The sequence below is a fragment of the Lucilia sericata genome, unplaced genomic scaffold (genome assembly GCF_015586225.1).
Source record: "Lucilia sericata isolate MDLA Ls3-8-SP2 unplaced genomic scaffold, ASM1558622v1 Contig000030F_arrow, whole genome shotgun sequence".
NCBI lineage: Eukaryota > Metazoa > Arthropoda > Insecta > Diptera > Calliphoridae > Lucilia > Lucilia sericata.
The window spans coordinates 33,456-51,875 of record NW_023994068.1 but is presented as its reverse complement, the minus strand read 5'-3'; the positions used below and the strand labels follow the sequence as shown (position 1 = coordinate 51,875).

The 18,420-nt window shown below is 28.3% G+C and overlaps 1 protein-coding gene across 1 annotated transcript in view; it reads left to right on the top strand.

Annotated features, from left to right (window-relative positions):
* The window catches only part of LOC119611175 (CCR4-NOT transcription complex subunit 4-like), a gene marked incomplete at its 3' end in the record, with an annotated part of 112,225 nt that extends 94,066 nt beyond the window's left edge, over positions 1 to 18,159 (top strand). The window contains exon 4 of the mRNA XM_037966674.1: positions 18,046 to 18,159. Coding sequence (XP_037822602.1) covers positions 18,046 to 18,159 — 114 coding nt within the window. The remainder of the gene's footprint in view (positions 1 to 18,045) is intronic.
* Positions 18,160 to 18,420: the final 261 nt, after the last annotated feature.

Here is an 18,420-nt window from a genome sequence, read left to right as displayed (position 1 = left end):
ATCCGCGATAGTTAGCAGTGTGATTTTGACCACAGTTACTGCATGTTCTTTTATTGTTATCTGTTTTTGGGTGAGGACAATCTTGGCTTTTTTGGATGTCTCCGCATCTCACACAAACAAATGGTAATTTGCAGAAAGTTCTGGTGGTGACCGAACTCTTGGCAATTTAGGCATTGAGGAAGACCTCTGCGCTTAATGGGTCCCTCTTCAGTTATTTTGCGATTAAGAAGATATCTTAAACTATATATGGGATGAGTATCATCCTTTTTCTTCAAGAGTTAAAAGTTATTTCAACTTTAAACATTGATTGAGGAATTTTGTCCTTGTTAAATATATTGTGAATGCTCTTCACTATATAACCTTCAGTCTCTAGCGCCTTTTTAATGTCATCAGTTGGTACAGACCTTTGATAACAACTGCCAAACCCTTTGCACATTTTTTGAAGTAAAGGGATATTATTTTCAATAATTTACTAGAATATATATAAACTACTGTCACCTCTAAGAGTTTTCCATTTAAAAGTTATTAAATATTATTTACACACTTTCTAGTATTAACATTTTAAAATAACGATAAAATATAGACTCTACAAAAAAATTTAAATGTTTTGAAACGATGACTTTGACTGCGTGCAGTAGAACAGTGTTTAGCATTTCGCAACAATCAATTGCGAATTTGAATATATTGGTATTAGTAAAAGGATGATATCAAAAAATTAATTATGGAAAACTGGTAGTTTGAAATATAGTGCGACGGTCGGAATGTCTAACAGCACTTTTCGAATTACAAATTTGTTCTCGAGAAGATATTTCCCACATTTATGGTTGGAAACTGTTTAAATAACATTTCCTATCCTATGGAAATAAATTGAGTATTTCTTGAAAGCTTTTTAAATTAAATTTTAATATTTACTATTGAAACCGAATTTTTTAGAACCAAAATTTGTAGTTTAAGCAAAACATTACCTATAATGGAATTCCCGAAATTTCCCAGCAAAATGTTGCGAGATTTACGCAAAAAATATTCCCGGAAAATTTTTCCCGCTTAGAAACCCTAGTTTTTGGCCGTTTTCCTGTTGAAGTACCTAAATAATCAGCATATTCTCATCGAAATAAAGTTATTAATCAGACCTTTATAGAAGTACCTATCGGTAAATTTTCTCTAGTATTTAGTAAATAGATTCAATACCAGAACAGGAAAAGTTGTTCCCTAACATGAATGAGGCTCCTCCATGCCGTACAATAGCTCTGCAGTACAAAGGATTGTGACGGGTATTCATTAGTCTTCTCACAGTAGAGGTTTTAATGTCGAATTCTTCAATAATATGTTCACACTCATCGAAATAGGAACCAAATTGCATAATATTATGTTCACCGTTGAGTCCGAACCTAATATCAAAGAAAAACTTGTCGGTAAAAAGACCAATTGTTACCTGTCATAATCCTTACCATTGCAGAGCTGCTGTGTGGGATGGAGGAGCCTCATTTGTGGTAGGAGGTGACTTTTCCTACTCTGGTATTGAACCTATTTGTGAAAAAAATAAGAGAAAGAATATGAATTTTATTAACTCTGGGAAAAAATAATAAATGGAATACTTTTAGGTCAAAAATGAATTATGACAAAATAAATCCTTGGCAATTTAATGGCAAATCACAAGAGGTTAATGCCAAATACTTCTAAAGGGAAATAACACCATTTCGGCGGGTGTTGGCGGTTATAATTTTATTGCAGACATTCCTTGGAAGTTTCTTTAAGAGATAAATATATTCATTATATATTTGAGATCCAAGTTTAAAGGACTAAAACAGGACAAAGAGTTTCATGAATATAGAATTTCCATTTAATAAAACTTATTCCAATGTTTAAGTTTTGAAATATGGATTTCTATGTGGTAAAATAATTGTTATTTATTTAAGCACTAAAAATATTTTTAAACAAAACAAGTAAGACAGTATATTGGGGCATGTTAATTATTTTAAATAATAAACCATTTTGTTTATTGGTTTTAAAATAGGAATTTTATAAAAGAGAGTTAATAAGGGGTTAAATATGGGCCTATCCTTACAAATTTTGATAGAGGGATTTAGGTCCACATTAACGTTATTTATGCAGAATTTCATCGTGAAAGTATGGGGACTAGGGTCAAATGATTCGTGATTATTACGAACATCTGCAGTATCATTTAGACTTGTATAAAACTAAGTATTGCCGATTTTTGTAGAGATGCAATAACATTTAACGTAATTGTGAGCTCTAAAGCCGTATTCGGGGGGTACGATTGTATGAGGCTAGGCGAAATAATGGACCAATTTTAACACTTTTCAATAAGCTTTGTCCATACAAAAAAAGAGTATGTACCAAATTTCATCAAATTATCTTGAAAATTGCGACCTGTAGCGTGCGCACAAGATTTGCATGGACACAGAGACGGATGGACGGACATAGCTAAATCGACTAGAGCCGATTGGTATACTTTAAGGAAGGTGTAGGGTATTACAAATATCAGCACAAACGCATATTACCCTGCCCACTATAGTAATGTAGGGTATATGATCTAATATTTGAATTTCTCGCAATTCTCATGAAACGTCCATTTGAAAAACCCTTTATTTATCCAAATACAGATTTTTAATTTTGTCCATATAGATTTTGATTTGGAACTACAGTGCAATGATGGGAACAAATCGCTGCTAAATTAAATGTATGTGACCCACCAATAAAAGATGCCTATAATCCAAAATGAGTCCAATCAATATAGTCAATATCTGCCAAATAAATAAAAGTTAATAACTAAACAAACATCCATGTTCTATTTACATATCACTTGGAATATTATATTTTGCATAAAATACTCCTCTCTGCAATTAAACTCAATATTTATATATTAATTTAAGTTATTTTTTTTTAATTTTGCTTTAAATTTTTGATTTTTAATGAAACATATCGTCCCTATTTTGAAATTTAGTACTATGTACATTTTTTTCGAAATTTTTTTATTGTTGCAATTTGTAGCTCTACTGGTTATACTTATGTGTACAAAAGCATTTATCGATATCTTAATTGGTTTAGGATTTAGCAAAAAAAGTCGTATGTGTTTCAAATTGCATTGATTTAAATCATAAATTATTAAATAAATTTAATAAAAATTAAAATAGTTTTCTTTACAAAAGTTGTAATAACATCAAAAGTTGAACGACGAACAATCATAGAGATTTATGCAAAGATTTGATACTTATGACATTTGACTTCCACTATCTCATTAGTACTGAGACTTTTAGGTCTTTATTTAGATTATTTAGATGATGCTGTATACCTGTTTTTATATTACTGTCTTAAATTCTCAATTTTGGTCAATTTGTCCGCTAATTTAGATAGAATACGTTTGCAAAGGTAAATATTGCTGATGTTATGGATGTAATGTTAACATCCATTTCATAGTATTATAATTGGTCAAATATACCCCTTAAAGTCTCTAAACCCAAATTTCGAACGAAATCTTAAAATCTCTACATAAAATGGGATGAATATAAAAATTGTTTTCGAAAAAGTGGAGTTTTTTTGTGGAGTTTTTTTGAATTGCGCTAAAACGCGTTAAAAATACGGTTATTTTTCAAAATACATATTAATTATATTAGTTAACGAATCCGAAAAGATACTTATTTTTCTAAAGCAACGCGATACAACAAAAATACTGCTAATTTAACCTGTTTTTTTTGCTTTTCTGCAAACTTTGTTAAAACCTACATAGTACTAATATTCAAAACAGGGACGATATGAGTTTTGTTAACATTTCGTTCAGAATTGTTAAACATATTATGAAAGTTTTTTACAACACTGAAGCAACAACTCGATCCGTTTCGTATCGAGTAACATCATGAGAAAATATCGCACTATCGAAATTAATTTCGATTCGAATTTTATTTCGATCACTACTGCGAGAATTACCCCCTTGGTAACTGACAAAAATAGCAAAATCTCCTGACCTAAACAACATTTGAGAACCATTGGATCATTGTAGATCAGTTTACTAAAGGAGATAGAGAAACTAAACTAAATTTTATTCACCATTTCACATAAATATAATATTAGTTGCTTTAGTTTTGGCCACCATTGTATATAATTGACAAAAGTTCTAAAAATTCTTCATTTATCTATACTAGCGTGAATAAAGAGAGCTTCGCCGCCCTAATCGAAATTAAATTAAAAATTCAGATTATAAAAATAGTATGTAAAAACAAAAACTATAACTGTAAAATACAGAACCAAAACACCATCAAATATGTAATTAACGTGACCAGATGGTTTTTAAGCGGGATTTCGAAGAAAATATTTTGAAAAAACATATTCCTGTATGTCTGGAATAGGTAAAAGGCTACTTTTTATTTTGAAATTCCAAGAGGGCGAGGAGCCATGCCCATATTAAGAAAATATTAAATCCGTATATTTTAGATAATATAACAGTTAGAGTCCTCAAATTTTGTCAGAGAAACTTTAGTGCCAATATAATTATTTAGGACAAAAAGTAGGCGGACAAGCATTAGGGGGCGTGGCACCTCCCATATAAATTAAATACAAAAATACGTTTATATTGGAAACTATTACAGTTAGAATCTTCAAATTTTGAAGGAATAACTTTAACATCCATTTAAACATTTTGGGTAATAGATTGGCGGACTACCCATGAAGGGAGCTGCACCTCCCATATTAATTAAATACAAAAATTCGTTTATCTGGGAAACTAATGAAACTAAATTCTTCAAATTTTGCACGAAGAATTTAATATTCATCTGAACATTTTGAAGGAAAAAAGCGGACTTTCATCTGGGGGGGGCTTAAAGCCCCCATATGAATTAAATAGAAAAATTCGTATATCTGAGAAATTATTAGAACTAGAATCTTCAAATTTTACTTGAAGAATCTTGACATTCATCTGAACATTTAGAGTATAACGGGCGGACTTTCAATGGGGAACTTGGCACCTCCCATATGAATTAAATATAAAATTTCGTTTATCTGGGAAACTAATAGAACTTGATTCTTAAAATTTTGCACAAATTACTTTAATATTCATCTGAACATTCTGGAGGAAAAAGTGCGGACTTTCATCTGGGGAGCGTGAAGCCCCCACATGAATCAAATAGAAAAATTCTTATATCGTATATCTTCAAATTTTACATGAAGAACTTTGACATGCATGTGAACATTTAGAGCATAACGGGCGGACTTTCAATGGGTGGCTTGGCACAACATATATGAATTAAATACAAAATTTCGTTTATCTTGGAAACTCTTATATTATTAAAATTTTTCATAGATAGATAGAAATTGGTGATAGATAGAAACTGGCGAACTTGCAATAATTTGCTTGACATCTCTCATATGTAACATATTATAAATCTGGAAAACTATTGGAGTTAGAATCTACAAAATCGTTAAATGGGTTTTTTATTTATACATATTGCTTTTAGGGTAGCAAAGCACACTGGGTATAGCTAGTTTATTATAAAACAAGTAGGAAAGTAGAGTCGGGCATCGCCGTCTAGGTACCCTACACTATTTTAAAAGTTATTTATTTTTCATAAAGCAACTTTTATTCCGATGTATTTAAGCAATTTATTGATGAAAAACTAAATTTCTAAAAGAGACTTTATATGGGAGTTAGGGTCAAATATATAAAGGTTAGTTATGCTGAATTTCATCGCTAATGGTTATAGTCAATTTTTGGACGTTTAAGTTTTTTTTAGAGGGGGGTTTGCATGGGAGCTAGGGTCAAACGACTGCCGATCATTATAATAATGGGCATGGTCATTTATGCCTATATAAAACTTAGTTGTACCAATTTTTGGAGAGATAGTAGTATATATGACGTACGTATAATACCCTCCCCAATATAGTGGAGTAGGTTATAAATATCAAATTTCGTATAAAATATACAGCAATTTTACTGTTACATAGTAATTTACAAGTGTTTTTTAAACCATCGTATTTTATTAGTGTTTGAAATATTTTGCATTGGAAAAAATAATAGAAACGATTCACACTGGAGACATAAGCTAAGATTTCTTAAACGGAGTGTTTGTACTTATTTAAATAAATGATATTCTCAATATCAAAATATACTGTTTCCTCGGTTCATTATTTTAACGTGTGTTTTTTTTCAAAGCCTGGTTGACCATATGAGCTATGACGGCTGAATTGGAGCCACGACTTTCAAATTTTCTTAAATAAAAAGTTAAAACAGTGAAAGAAATTGCTTAACATTGTTAAATTACTTAAAAAATTAGTTCTTGAAAAGATTTCGAGCCGAAGAAGTTTTGAATCCGCTTACAGATAACGATAATCCACCGATTTTTGTCCCAGATTTTGAGAAATATTTCACACTTTGGCAACTCAACCCGTTCTTGGTGGTTAATAATGGGCTTAACTATCAAAGTATCTTGATGGACAGGTAAAATAAGTTGAATTTAAAACTAAAATATCAAGAAATGTAAAAATTTCGAAAATTAATTTTAAATTTAGGTATAGCACTGTTTGGGAATTAATACTAGTATATAGACCCAATACGATCTATTGCAAAAAATAAAACAGAATGATTTTAAAAGAGATTTTAGATTTTGTGAACTTTTTGTGGTAAATTGAACTTATTTTAGCATTATTTCACAAGTCCATCAATATACTTTGATATTTAAGCCCCTTTTTAACCACCAAGAAAGGGTCGAATTGCAAAATAGCGAAATATTGGTCGGAATTTGGCCCAAAAATCGGTGGATTGTCGTTATATATAAGTGAATTCAAAACTTTTTCTTCTCGAAATCTTCTCAAAAACTAATTTTTTAGATAATTTAACCATTCACTATCTGAACTTTTTATTAAGAAAACTTGAAAGTCGGGCCTCAATCAATCAATCATCAATAAATCTACGAAAAAACAAATGTTTACATACAAATTAAAGAAAAAGTATACTTTTATATTAAGAATTTAATTTATAATTAAAATTTTGAAAAATAAATACAAAACGCAGTTTGAGAAATCAATGCTTGTGTCCCCAGTGTAATACTGTGTATCGTTTCTATTATTTTTGCCAATGCCAAATTTTGTAAATACCAATAAAATGCGACGGAGCAAAAAAACTTAAGAACTCCATATATCATAGCAAAGTACACTTAAATACGTTTTATTTAAGATACGGGTAGTTTTGAGAAAATTTTAGTTTCCACCACCCAATCAGGCAGGTTTCTATTATTTTTTCCACCACTGTATATATATTTACTATTTTACCTGTCCATCAAGACATATATATAATAAATATATCTATATATATATATATTATATATTAATAGATGAGAATATATATATATATAAGATATATATAATATATAGATAGATAGAGATTATATATATATAGATATATATATATATAGACATAAAATCTAGATATATACATATATCGATATTATATATAATATATATATATATATAATAGATATATATCTATTATATGATATATTATATATATATCTCTTAATCTCTATATATATATATTCTCTATATATCTATATCCATATCTATATATATATATATATATATATATATATATATATATATTTGTTTGTTTTTTAGTTCAGTATACGTGTGACTTTGTTTCTCTTGTTCCATTCAGAATCAAGTTGTATATTGTACCTACACAGAACCAGAAATTTACCTAAATACTGCAAAATGGGGTGTAAATATGAAGAAATTTTGTTATTATACAGCCAACGAAAATTTTATTCCACATTACAGATTTGTCCGTTAATTTTTTGTATTTTAGTAAATAGAAAGAAATTTCTTCATAGTTACTAATATCGTTTCGTTGTTTAGGGGTGCTAAATACTTTTTTCTCAATTCATCTTTATTTGCAATCTATTTTACAATATTAAAAGTAACTTAGTATTAAGTTCCATGAACTTAATACTTATACAAAATACAAAATTGTATTATTAAAGTAAATATATACATTTTTATTTTCATTTTTTTTTTTTTCTATTTTCTAAATGATAGGTCAAGTACATGAAACCTCTTTAATCTTTGTATTTCTTCACTGTCATTTAATAGATTAATTGCTAACACATTCGTGTGGTTATTTAGGTATCTTTCTGTAATATTTAATTTCATCTTTTACTTTTCCAATTTTCAGACCTTTGTGTATATTATTGTTATTTACAAACCAGGGCGCATTAGTGATTAGTCTTAAAGTTTTAGACTGGTATCTCTGTAATATTTCAATGTTTGAGTTACCAGTAGTCCCCCAAAGCTGAATACCATATGTCCATATCGGTTCAAGAATAGCTTTATATAGTAAAACTTTATTTTCTAAATTTAGTTCAGATCTTGGGTTTAATAGGCAGTGCATTTTCCTTGTTTTTATATTTAAATGTTCGCGTTTATTTTTTATATGTTCTTTCCATGTTAGTCTTCGATCAAGATGAAGGCCTAAGTATTTGACTGTATTACTTTTTGGTAAAATAGATCCATTTAAATATGCTGAAGAGCAATCACCTTTTCTTAAGGTAAATGTTACGTGAACAGATTTTGTGTGTTTACTTTTATGTTCCATTTCTGTAACCAATCTTGGATAAGATTTAGCTGATTTTGTAGCAATTCAGAGGCCATAATTGGGGAATGATGCGAAGATAATATAGCAGTGCCATCGGCATAAGTTACAATAGTTAGATTATCCATTGTAGGCATATCAGACGTAAACAAAGTATATAGTAAGACACTTCCTTGAGGTATTCCCGAGTTGATTAGACCAAAATTTGAATATTTTTCATTAACACCTTCAAAGAATTGTCTTTCATGCAGATATGGTTTGAGCAACAGATAGAATGGAGCTCGAACAAGCTTTTTAAGTTTATATAAGAGTCCAATGTGCCAAACTCTATCGAAGGCTTGTTCAACATCTAAAAATACAGCAGAACAGTACATTTTCTTCTCTAGAGTATTAGAAATATTATTTACAATGCGATGACATTGTTCAGGTGTCCCATATTTGTGTCTGAAACCGAACTGATAATCAGAAATTATATTTAGTTTTTCTAATATTGGCAATAATCTTTGGAGAAGGAGTCGTTCAAAAATCTTAGAAAAAAAGCTTAATAGGCTAATTGGTCTGTAAGACGAAACTGCATTTTCAGGTTTGTTAGGTTTCAATATCATTACTATTTTTGCAAATTTCCATTGAGAAGGAAAATGATTTAATCTTAAAATGGAATTGAAAATAGTTGTAAGAAAAAGTATGCCTTTTCTAGGCAGAGATTTGAGCACTTTTGAGTCAATATTATCGTAACCGGGGGATTTTGTGTTGTTTAGTTTATCAATAGCATTTTTGACTTCTGTTGGAGTTATATGTTTTATCGGACGATCCATTTGACATGGTACATCTAAAAAATCTTTAATATCATCTCTAACTGATTGACTGTTTAGAGTAAACGGGTTAAATGTTGATTTTAAATGTTCTTTAAATGTATTTGCTTTACTACTGTCCGATCTACACCATTCGTCATTACTAGTTTTAATAGGAATATTTCTTTTTGCTGGCCGTTTTAGATATTTGGTCGCTTTCCATAGATTTTGTTCACTATCATTAGACACATTTAGATTAATTAAATAATTTTTTAAAGAATCGTTTTTATAATCATTTAAACGTTTCTTTCAAAGTTGTGATGCTCTATTTAAATTTGTTTTGTCCAATGGGCTTCTGGTATTTTGATACACTCTTCTTAATCTTCTTTTATTACCAATGAGTCCTCTAATTTCAGCCGATAATCGAACAATATTACCACGAGGTTGATAAGATTGTTGAGGAGTTGATACAAATGCAGCTTCATGAATTAAGTTGGTAAAAGATTCAACGGCATCATCTAGATCATAACCATTGTTAATTAATGCATTCAAGTTTAAATTTTGGTCTATCCAGTTTTCAAATTGTTGCATGTTTGTCTTAGATGTAATTGTTTTTACTTTCTTGGCTGTAGTTCGTATTACTGTACTAAAAGCCAAGATTACGGGGCTGTGATCAGAGCTTAAGTCGCCACTATCAGAAATATCCAGAAAAGATCTTGGTATTCCTTTAAAAACATAGAAATCTAGAAGATCAGGGATTTTATTATGGTCACTAGGCCAGTATGTTTTTCGAGATAAATTTATATAACTCTCTTCCCTTAGGGTTTGCCAATCGGGAACCCCACCAAGGGTGCAAGGCGATAAACTTAGGACCGAGTTCTTTAAATGTTTTCATATTGGTCACATTTAACACTATGTCTTGGCGGAAAGTATATGGAAAATATATTTATACTGTTATTGTCACATGTTAGTTTTACTCCTGCTGCTTGAAGAAAGTTTTCCTCAGTTGGATTTAAAATTTCATATTTGATATTATTCCTTATTAAAATAGCTGCTCCTCCATGAGCTCTTTCGTCGGGATGATAAGCAAAAACAATATCATAATCTTTAATCCTAAAAAAGGATCTACTTGTGAAATGAGTTTCAAAGACTAAAAATATATCAATATAGTTGTTTTTAACGAAAATTTCAATTTCATTTGCATGATTGGATAGACCGTTCGCATTCCATATTGCTATCCTTAAATTTATTTGCATAATTTTGCCAATAACATTGACATCATATTCATTAGATTTTCCATCATTTTTTCAAGTCGATCCATACGAATGTTTTCACTTGTGTTGGGAGATTTGACTGCTTCTGAGTATGATACATTGAAACTATTTTGATTTGGCTGATCAAACGAGGTTTTATTTAATTGAAGAAACTCTGTTAAATTTATGTTAACATTAGCATTTCTTTGTTTGAATAATTTCTAGTACTCCTATTTGAAACAAGATGTTGGTAGACTTTACATCCTTTGTAATTGGCAGTGTGATTTAACATGCAGTGGACGCAACGGGGAGGAGTGTCAATAGGCTTTCTACATTCAACGGTAGCATGGTCCATACCGCACTTAACACATTTAAACGGTTTTTTGCAATATGCTTTTGTATGTCCAAATTGTTGACATCGATGACACTGCACTAAATCATTAGTTCTTCTAGGTGGTTCAATTTTAACGACTGCCTGATTATTAAATTTTGTTTCATAAATAGATTTGTTATTGGGGTATGGATCTAAGTCCACAAAAAACATTGAAAGCGGTTCTTTTGTAACACGACTCCTTACATTTGTTATAGATTTAACTGAATGGCCCAGAGCTAAAAGTTCGGCTTTAATATCCTCCGTAGGTGTAGTTGGGTGGAGTCCTTTTACAATAACTCTATAAGATCTTTCTTGATTTATTTGGTATGTGTGGAAACTAATGTTAGAACTATATAAATATTTGATGACTTTCCTATAAGAATCAATAGATTTTATTGAATCGATAGATTTTATTTTAATCGAACCTGACTTTCCCTCAATGACTTATAATTAAAATCAGTAGTCGGAATAACTTCACTTAATTTCTTTATCATAAGAATTATGTTATCTACATTTGGAATGTAAATAGCTGGAGGTTTTGGTGTTGTTTTATGATTTTCATCTTCTTCTTCGTCTTCAGTATCAAGGGCTGAGTATCTGTTGTTGTTGGATGATGTAGTTGGCACATCATGTAGGCTTATTCTTTTATTATTTTTATGTTGAGGAGATTCTACTCGTTTTCTTTTTGTTGTTACACTTTGCCAAATTCTTGGTTCAGCGTTATTGTTATTATTGTTATTATTTTCACTTGTGTTTGCTGTTTCAGCAGCATCATCACTACTGTCTTCACTCAAGTTTACCATCGCGATATAGCAATGTTGTTTTTATACTAAAGAATGCAATATTTTTAATGTGCACTCTTGTACTATAATTGTTTTTGGAAATTAAAAATTTTTGTTTTGAAATCAATGTTTGTTATTGGTAATAAATTTGTTCAGTTTACAATCAAGTTGTATATTGTACCTACTAAAGTGTAGTAACAGTGATTGTGAACAGATCTTTGCAGCAAGTCATAAGTTTATGTTCTCAATGAAAAAAAAAAAAAAAACAATCAAAACAAATAAACATAACAATGTCAAAAAATAAAAAAATCAAAAAATATTAAATTAATTAAACATGCGAAATATACCAAATTAATTTCTTTGAATTTTCAATTCTTTTATTTTCTTTATTCCACATTTTAAACTAATAAATAAACTGTTTTTAATAAAATTTTAGTTTTTTTGTTTTGGTAAACAGCTGTTTGTTTTTGATTTCAGTGTTACCACTTTCTCGTTTTTTATGCTAAAATCGTTTGAATTTTTTGTTTATATGTTTAAATAAACAATTGGCAACACTAAACTTTCTTACGACATTCGAAAAACATATGAAAAATTGTCGTAGGAGTTGTATATGGCTTTTGCATAGAAAATACCAACAACATTGTTATGACTATTGTAGCAGCTGCTGACATACAACGCTACAACATCGATTGTGAATTGAACAATTGTTTATAAGAAATATTGTCACACTATACGTCAGTTTGCGATCACGGTCAAACCAAGACTAGGGGTGGTAAATATGAAGAAATTTTAGTCAAATTAACTAATATTTTTTATTCAATATAACTAATTGAGGTAGTTAATTTGAATGTCGAGGCACTATATTCAGTAGTCTCTATCTAAAATAACACAAGTTTTCAAGAGAGCAAAAAAACTGTTTATTTCGCTAGTTCGTGAAGATTTTTGAGCTTTTTCTTCTACAATATATTTTTACGACTATATTCTAAATCAGATAGAGAGTTTTTCATAGAAATATAAATTTTTTATTTGATTTAATATCAATAAATATTATATTTTATGCAATTTAATGAAGTAATATAAACTAAATTGTTGAAAAAGCAACAGATTATAAGGTTTTGGTCCAAAATCAATGTTATATGGTTAAACACGGTAATAAAATTAATCAAATTAGTATAATAATGAGTAATATCTCGAAAACTATTATACCGTTTTCAAATATTTTTGCGGATTTGTGTTCAGCATGTCCATATTAGTAAAAACACTTGTTTTTGAAAATTATCCAAAATAATAGAGTTTGAAGCAATTTTTGGATAAGATAGAGAGTTTTGCATTCAGATTTTTTCTTTTTTAAGATAGAGAAATTTAAAAATTGCTATAAAATTGTCAAAAAATATTTCTTTCTTTTTAAATTTATGTCATATTTTGCCATCAAAATCTTATTTTCGTGAAAATGACAGATAGAGACTATTGAATATAATCCCTCGATATATTTTTTAGTTGTTTTTGAAGAAATTTCTTCAATTTAACTAATGAATTTAGTTCTCATTAATAATATTTTTATTCATAATGAAGAATTTTTCTTAATTTTAACTACCATATTTTAGTTAATTTCTAAATCCCAGTAAACATTTTCTTTCATTATCTGAGAAAATGTTTATATAAATTATAAACAGTAAAGTATTTTTTAACTTGTATTTTTTTTTAATTCTTGTAATTTTTTTACTGTTTATAAGTTATATAATATTGTCATTGATAGTAAAAGAAAATGTTTTTGACAAAATAAAATTATAAAAAGCTAAATTATATAATTAAATTAAAAGTACAAATTTATTATAAGAATTAATATAAATAAGTAAATTAACATTTAAAAAAATATTGTAAAACAATTTACGTTTTTTAAAGTTTTATATCAAATGTTTTGATAGGTGTGAACTAAATATGTTTTAAACGTATGGTAAATCTTGTACACATTTTTGTTGGCGGTATAAAAAAGTTGTAAAAGGTAAAATATGGTAAAAAAATACCAATACAATGACCATCTGGAAAACAAATAAAATTATATTTTTTTAAAAGTTATATGGATAAAATATTTGAACACTTCCTTTCACTCACACAGTGGCCTCCGGTAGGTTAGTTGTTAGTGTTCTAGTCTGTTAGACCGGAGGTGGTGGGTTCGATTCCTACCTGAGGCACTGGTTAATGAGCGTACAACAGGCCCGATAGTGGCCTAGGTGTATTTCTTCAGATTTGATATAGTATATACATTCTCCTTTCAAACTAACTACTTTCACTTATGTTATCCATTTAGTTCATATTTTGGGATAAATGTTTACAAAATTGTTCCTTTATGCTATCTGCAAACACGGAGTCAAGTTTTAAGGAGAAATTTTCACATACTGTGTTTGGATATAATTGAATTCCTTATCTACCTACAAGAAATAAACAAACATGACATTAAATGTATAAATATGTTGTTGAGTTTTAAATAATAACTTACCTGTGACCATTTGTTTAATATGTCACATTTCGCATGAGACACAACGTGGAGTCGGTAATTTTTTGTTGCACCTAAATAGAATTTAAATTTGTTTGTATGTATCCAGTGTTTTATTGAAATAAGGCCTCTCTTGGACAACGCCATATTATTTCAGCTTATGCATTATATTAAAATATTTGTTGTATAATTAATCTTGGGGTTTCCTTCCAGATTGCTTTATATAGTAATATTCCTAAATAATAAAACAAATATCAGTGCTATATGTATGTATATTCATATAAAAATACAACGAGGTCTTACCAGAGATTCACAATACTTTCAGCTATTTTTATAGATAAATTGACAGAATATGTTTTGACATAAGTATAAAACACTTCATATTAAAAAACATTTAAAATTTGTATTTATATTCAACTAGCTATACCCAGTGTGTTTTGCTACCCTAAAAGGAATATGTATAAATAAAAATCCCACTTAACGATTTTGAAGATTCTAACTACAATAGTTTTCCAGATTTATAATATGTTACATATAAGAGATGTCAAGCAAATTATTGCAAGTTCGCCAGTTTTTATCTATCGTCAATTTATATCTATCTATAAAAAATTTGAATAATATAAGAGCTTCCAAGATGCACGAAATTTTGTATTTAATTCATACATGTTGTGCCAAGCCACCCATTGAAAGTCCGCCCGTTATGCTCTAAATGTTCACATGAATTTCAAAGTTCTTCGTGTAAAATTTGAAGATTCTAGCTCTAATAGTTTCTCAGATATACGAATTTTTCTATTTGAGCTTGAAGCCCCCGCATGAAAGTCCAAAATGTTCAGAGGAATATTAAACTAATTTGAGCAAAATTTTATAAATCAAGTTCTATTAGTTTTCCAGATAAACGAAATTTTATATTTAATTCATATGGGAGGTGCCAAGTTCCCCATTGAAAGTCCGCCCGTTATAAAGAAATTATATATATATATATATATATATATATATATATATATATATAGATAGATAGATAGATAGATAGATAGATAGATAGATTTTTAATTATTTTTAAATTATTCTTTTATATTGCGAAAAAAAAACTATGAAATTTCTTCAGTTCTACATGTCTTTATTCAATTTGAATAAAATAAAATAGTTAAATTTAACGAAATTTCTTTAAAGCCACAACCCTATTTCATTATTTCCTCTTCTTTGTATTTTATTTTGTTTTTTATGTTTTGTTGTGAGAAATAAAGAAATTTCTTCGAACATTTTTTTTAATTAACGATATATTCTTCAATTTAACTACCTTCAAGGGTGTAAAATTAACTATTTTAGGTGTAGATTTGAATAATTGCGATTTTACTATTTTACCACTGTTTTAACTAAATTTCTGTTGATTTAACAAAATTTTGGATGTAAATATAAAGAAATTTATTCATATTAACAGATTAAATTGACTAAATTTTTTAACAAAAATAAAGTACTAAATATGAAGAAAATTCGTTTATATGAATAAAATTTCTGTAGATTTGAATAAAAAAACCTGTAGATTTAACTATTTTTTTCGTTAAGGGTTTACTAAAATTTTTCGGTAATATTACTTACGATATTTTTTTCTGTGTACTAAGGTGAAGTAACAGTGATTGTGAAGAGATCTTTGCAGCAAGTCGTAAGTTTATGTTCTCAATGAAAAAAAAAAAAAAACAAACAACACAACAATTTCAAAAGATAAAAAAAAATCAAATTATATTAAATTATTTAAACAAGATTTTCTTGAATTTAAAATTCTTTTTTTTTCCACATTTTACACTAATAAATAAACTGTTTTTAATAAAATCTTAGTTTTTTTTTTTGTTTTGTTAAAGCTGTCTGAGTATTACCACTTTATAGTGAGTGTTACCACTTTATATATAAATTTTAGATCAAAATATTTTATGTCATTTTAACAAAAAGTTTGTACTTTATAATTCTTTCGAGTACTATTGGTAAAATTTTTTTTACATTTTTTATATTTGAACTTAATTTTAGCAAAATCCGTATAAAGCTGCACAAAAAACATAATCCATTCGATTGATTGCCTAAGTAATGTCTTTCGAAAATTAAGTATTTCCCCGATACATTCAACGAACGAAAGAGCTATGCTTCCATTGTACACTTTTTTATGATGCGTAAAATCAGCAATATTTTTAGAAAACATTTAAAATCTAACAGTCTTATGCAAAAAAAAACTTACAACATGCTTACTAACCGTTGTTAAGCTAAATTCGATAAAAGTATGTATATCCAAAAACAATAATTAGCTTAAAATACCTGTAGTAAACCATTGTTAAATATACGAAAGTTAATAATGGTTCAATCGTACTTTAAACCTATATTAAAGTCAAATGTCATTATTTCATTACAATTTATAACTGATGACGTTTTGTGAAAAATATTGTTGTGTTAATTTTTTAAATAAATTATAAAAAAATAAATAAATAAAAAACAATATGGATACACTTTTCCTTTTATTTTCAGGCTTTGTCTCCATATTTTTTCTTTTCTTTTTGCCAAAAATATAAATTTTGTTTATAAAATAGTTTAGTGATGTGTAAAATATCAATGCAAATTTAAAGAAAACGCTACTCGATTACTTTCTTTAATCAAAATATAATATTGCAATTACATTAGTTGTTTTATTTGATTTATACGTTGTTTTTATTAAATAAACAAATACAACCCCATTTTTATGTTATTAAAAACGTTATATAAAAGCATAAAAAAATAATATTAGACACGAATACCAAATGAACTAATAATCGTTCATATACAACATTATGAAAATATTGACAGAATAAAATAATGGTATTGCCAGCATCAAATCTAAAAAAACATTAAAATGTATTTTAGTTAAAATACTGTTTTTGCATATACTTTTTTAATAATGGATTATTAAGCTAAAAGTCGTTGTTAACTAATGTACACTTTAAGGTCATAATAAGGTTTTTTTTTGCATAAGACTGTTAGAGTTTTAGTTATTTTGTGTATAAATAAATTTATAAGTCTTCCTCACAACACTTTAATCAAGATTTTCTTTCAGCCTTATTAAGCATCTTGCAATAATTGTCCTTACTCAAAGCCTCCCACCAGACAATGCAACCATTAGTTGGAATCAAAGCTCTAAAAGAATTCATTCCCTAATTCTTTTTTTGAAATTGAATTACATATATTTTAAATAATTAATTCTCAAAATTAATTCTTAAAGCTTTCGATGAAGGTGAATTATTTCTTTAATAAATGAATTTCTATGGAATGTTATATTTCCTTCTGAATGAATTAATTTTACTTACATTCAATCTGTCTTTACTGGACAGTTTTTTTACAACCCGAATGTATTTTTTCCCCTTTTTTGAGTTAATTTTTTAGGTCTTGGCCAGCTAAATTTATAAATCGAACACTGCCCTTGACAAAAAAATATTTTTATATTTAAATGTTTAAATGTTTAATCAATCGACTTGTCCACTTTTAAAATATTTTAAGCAGGAGGAATTTTCATATAAAGGAAATTGAGAAACATGAGCTAAACAATTTTCAGTTTTTTGTGATCTTCCTTGAATTAATTCTATATAAAAAACGCATTTATTATTTGTTTTATTTCTTTGGAATCGAACCGGTTTTAAGAAAAATGATAAACTGAAAATCGGTTTTTTGAAAATGCTATTTTCGAAAAATCCCGAAACCCGTTTTTTGAAAAATCAATTTTCTAATCTTATTTTAAACTTTTTTCAGATTTGTAGATTCTGCTGGCACAGAATTCGAACGGACGAAAACGAGTTATGCCCAGCATGTCGAAAAGAATATCCCGAAAATCCTGCTGATTTTAAGCCATTAACTCAAGAAGAGGTAAGTCATATTATATCACCATGTAACAATTTGAAAAAAAAGTCACACATTGAAATGTCAAGAAAATGCTCTAAAAATGTTTTATTCACATTAAATATGCAGTAAAATGTTTCAAAAATATTCTATGAAAGAAAAGTTTCTGATATTTTAAAGCCCAAAAGTGCCGAAAATTACTACTCTGAATAGAGTATTCAAAAACCGGTTAACCGGGTTTTTTCTTGTCTGAAAACCGACCGGTTTCGAACAGTTTATATTTTCGAA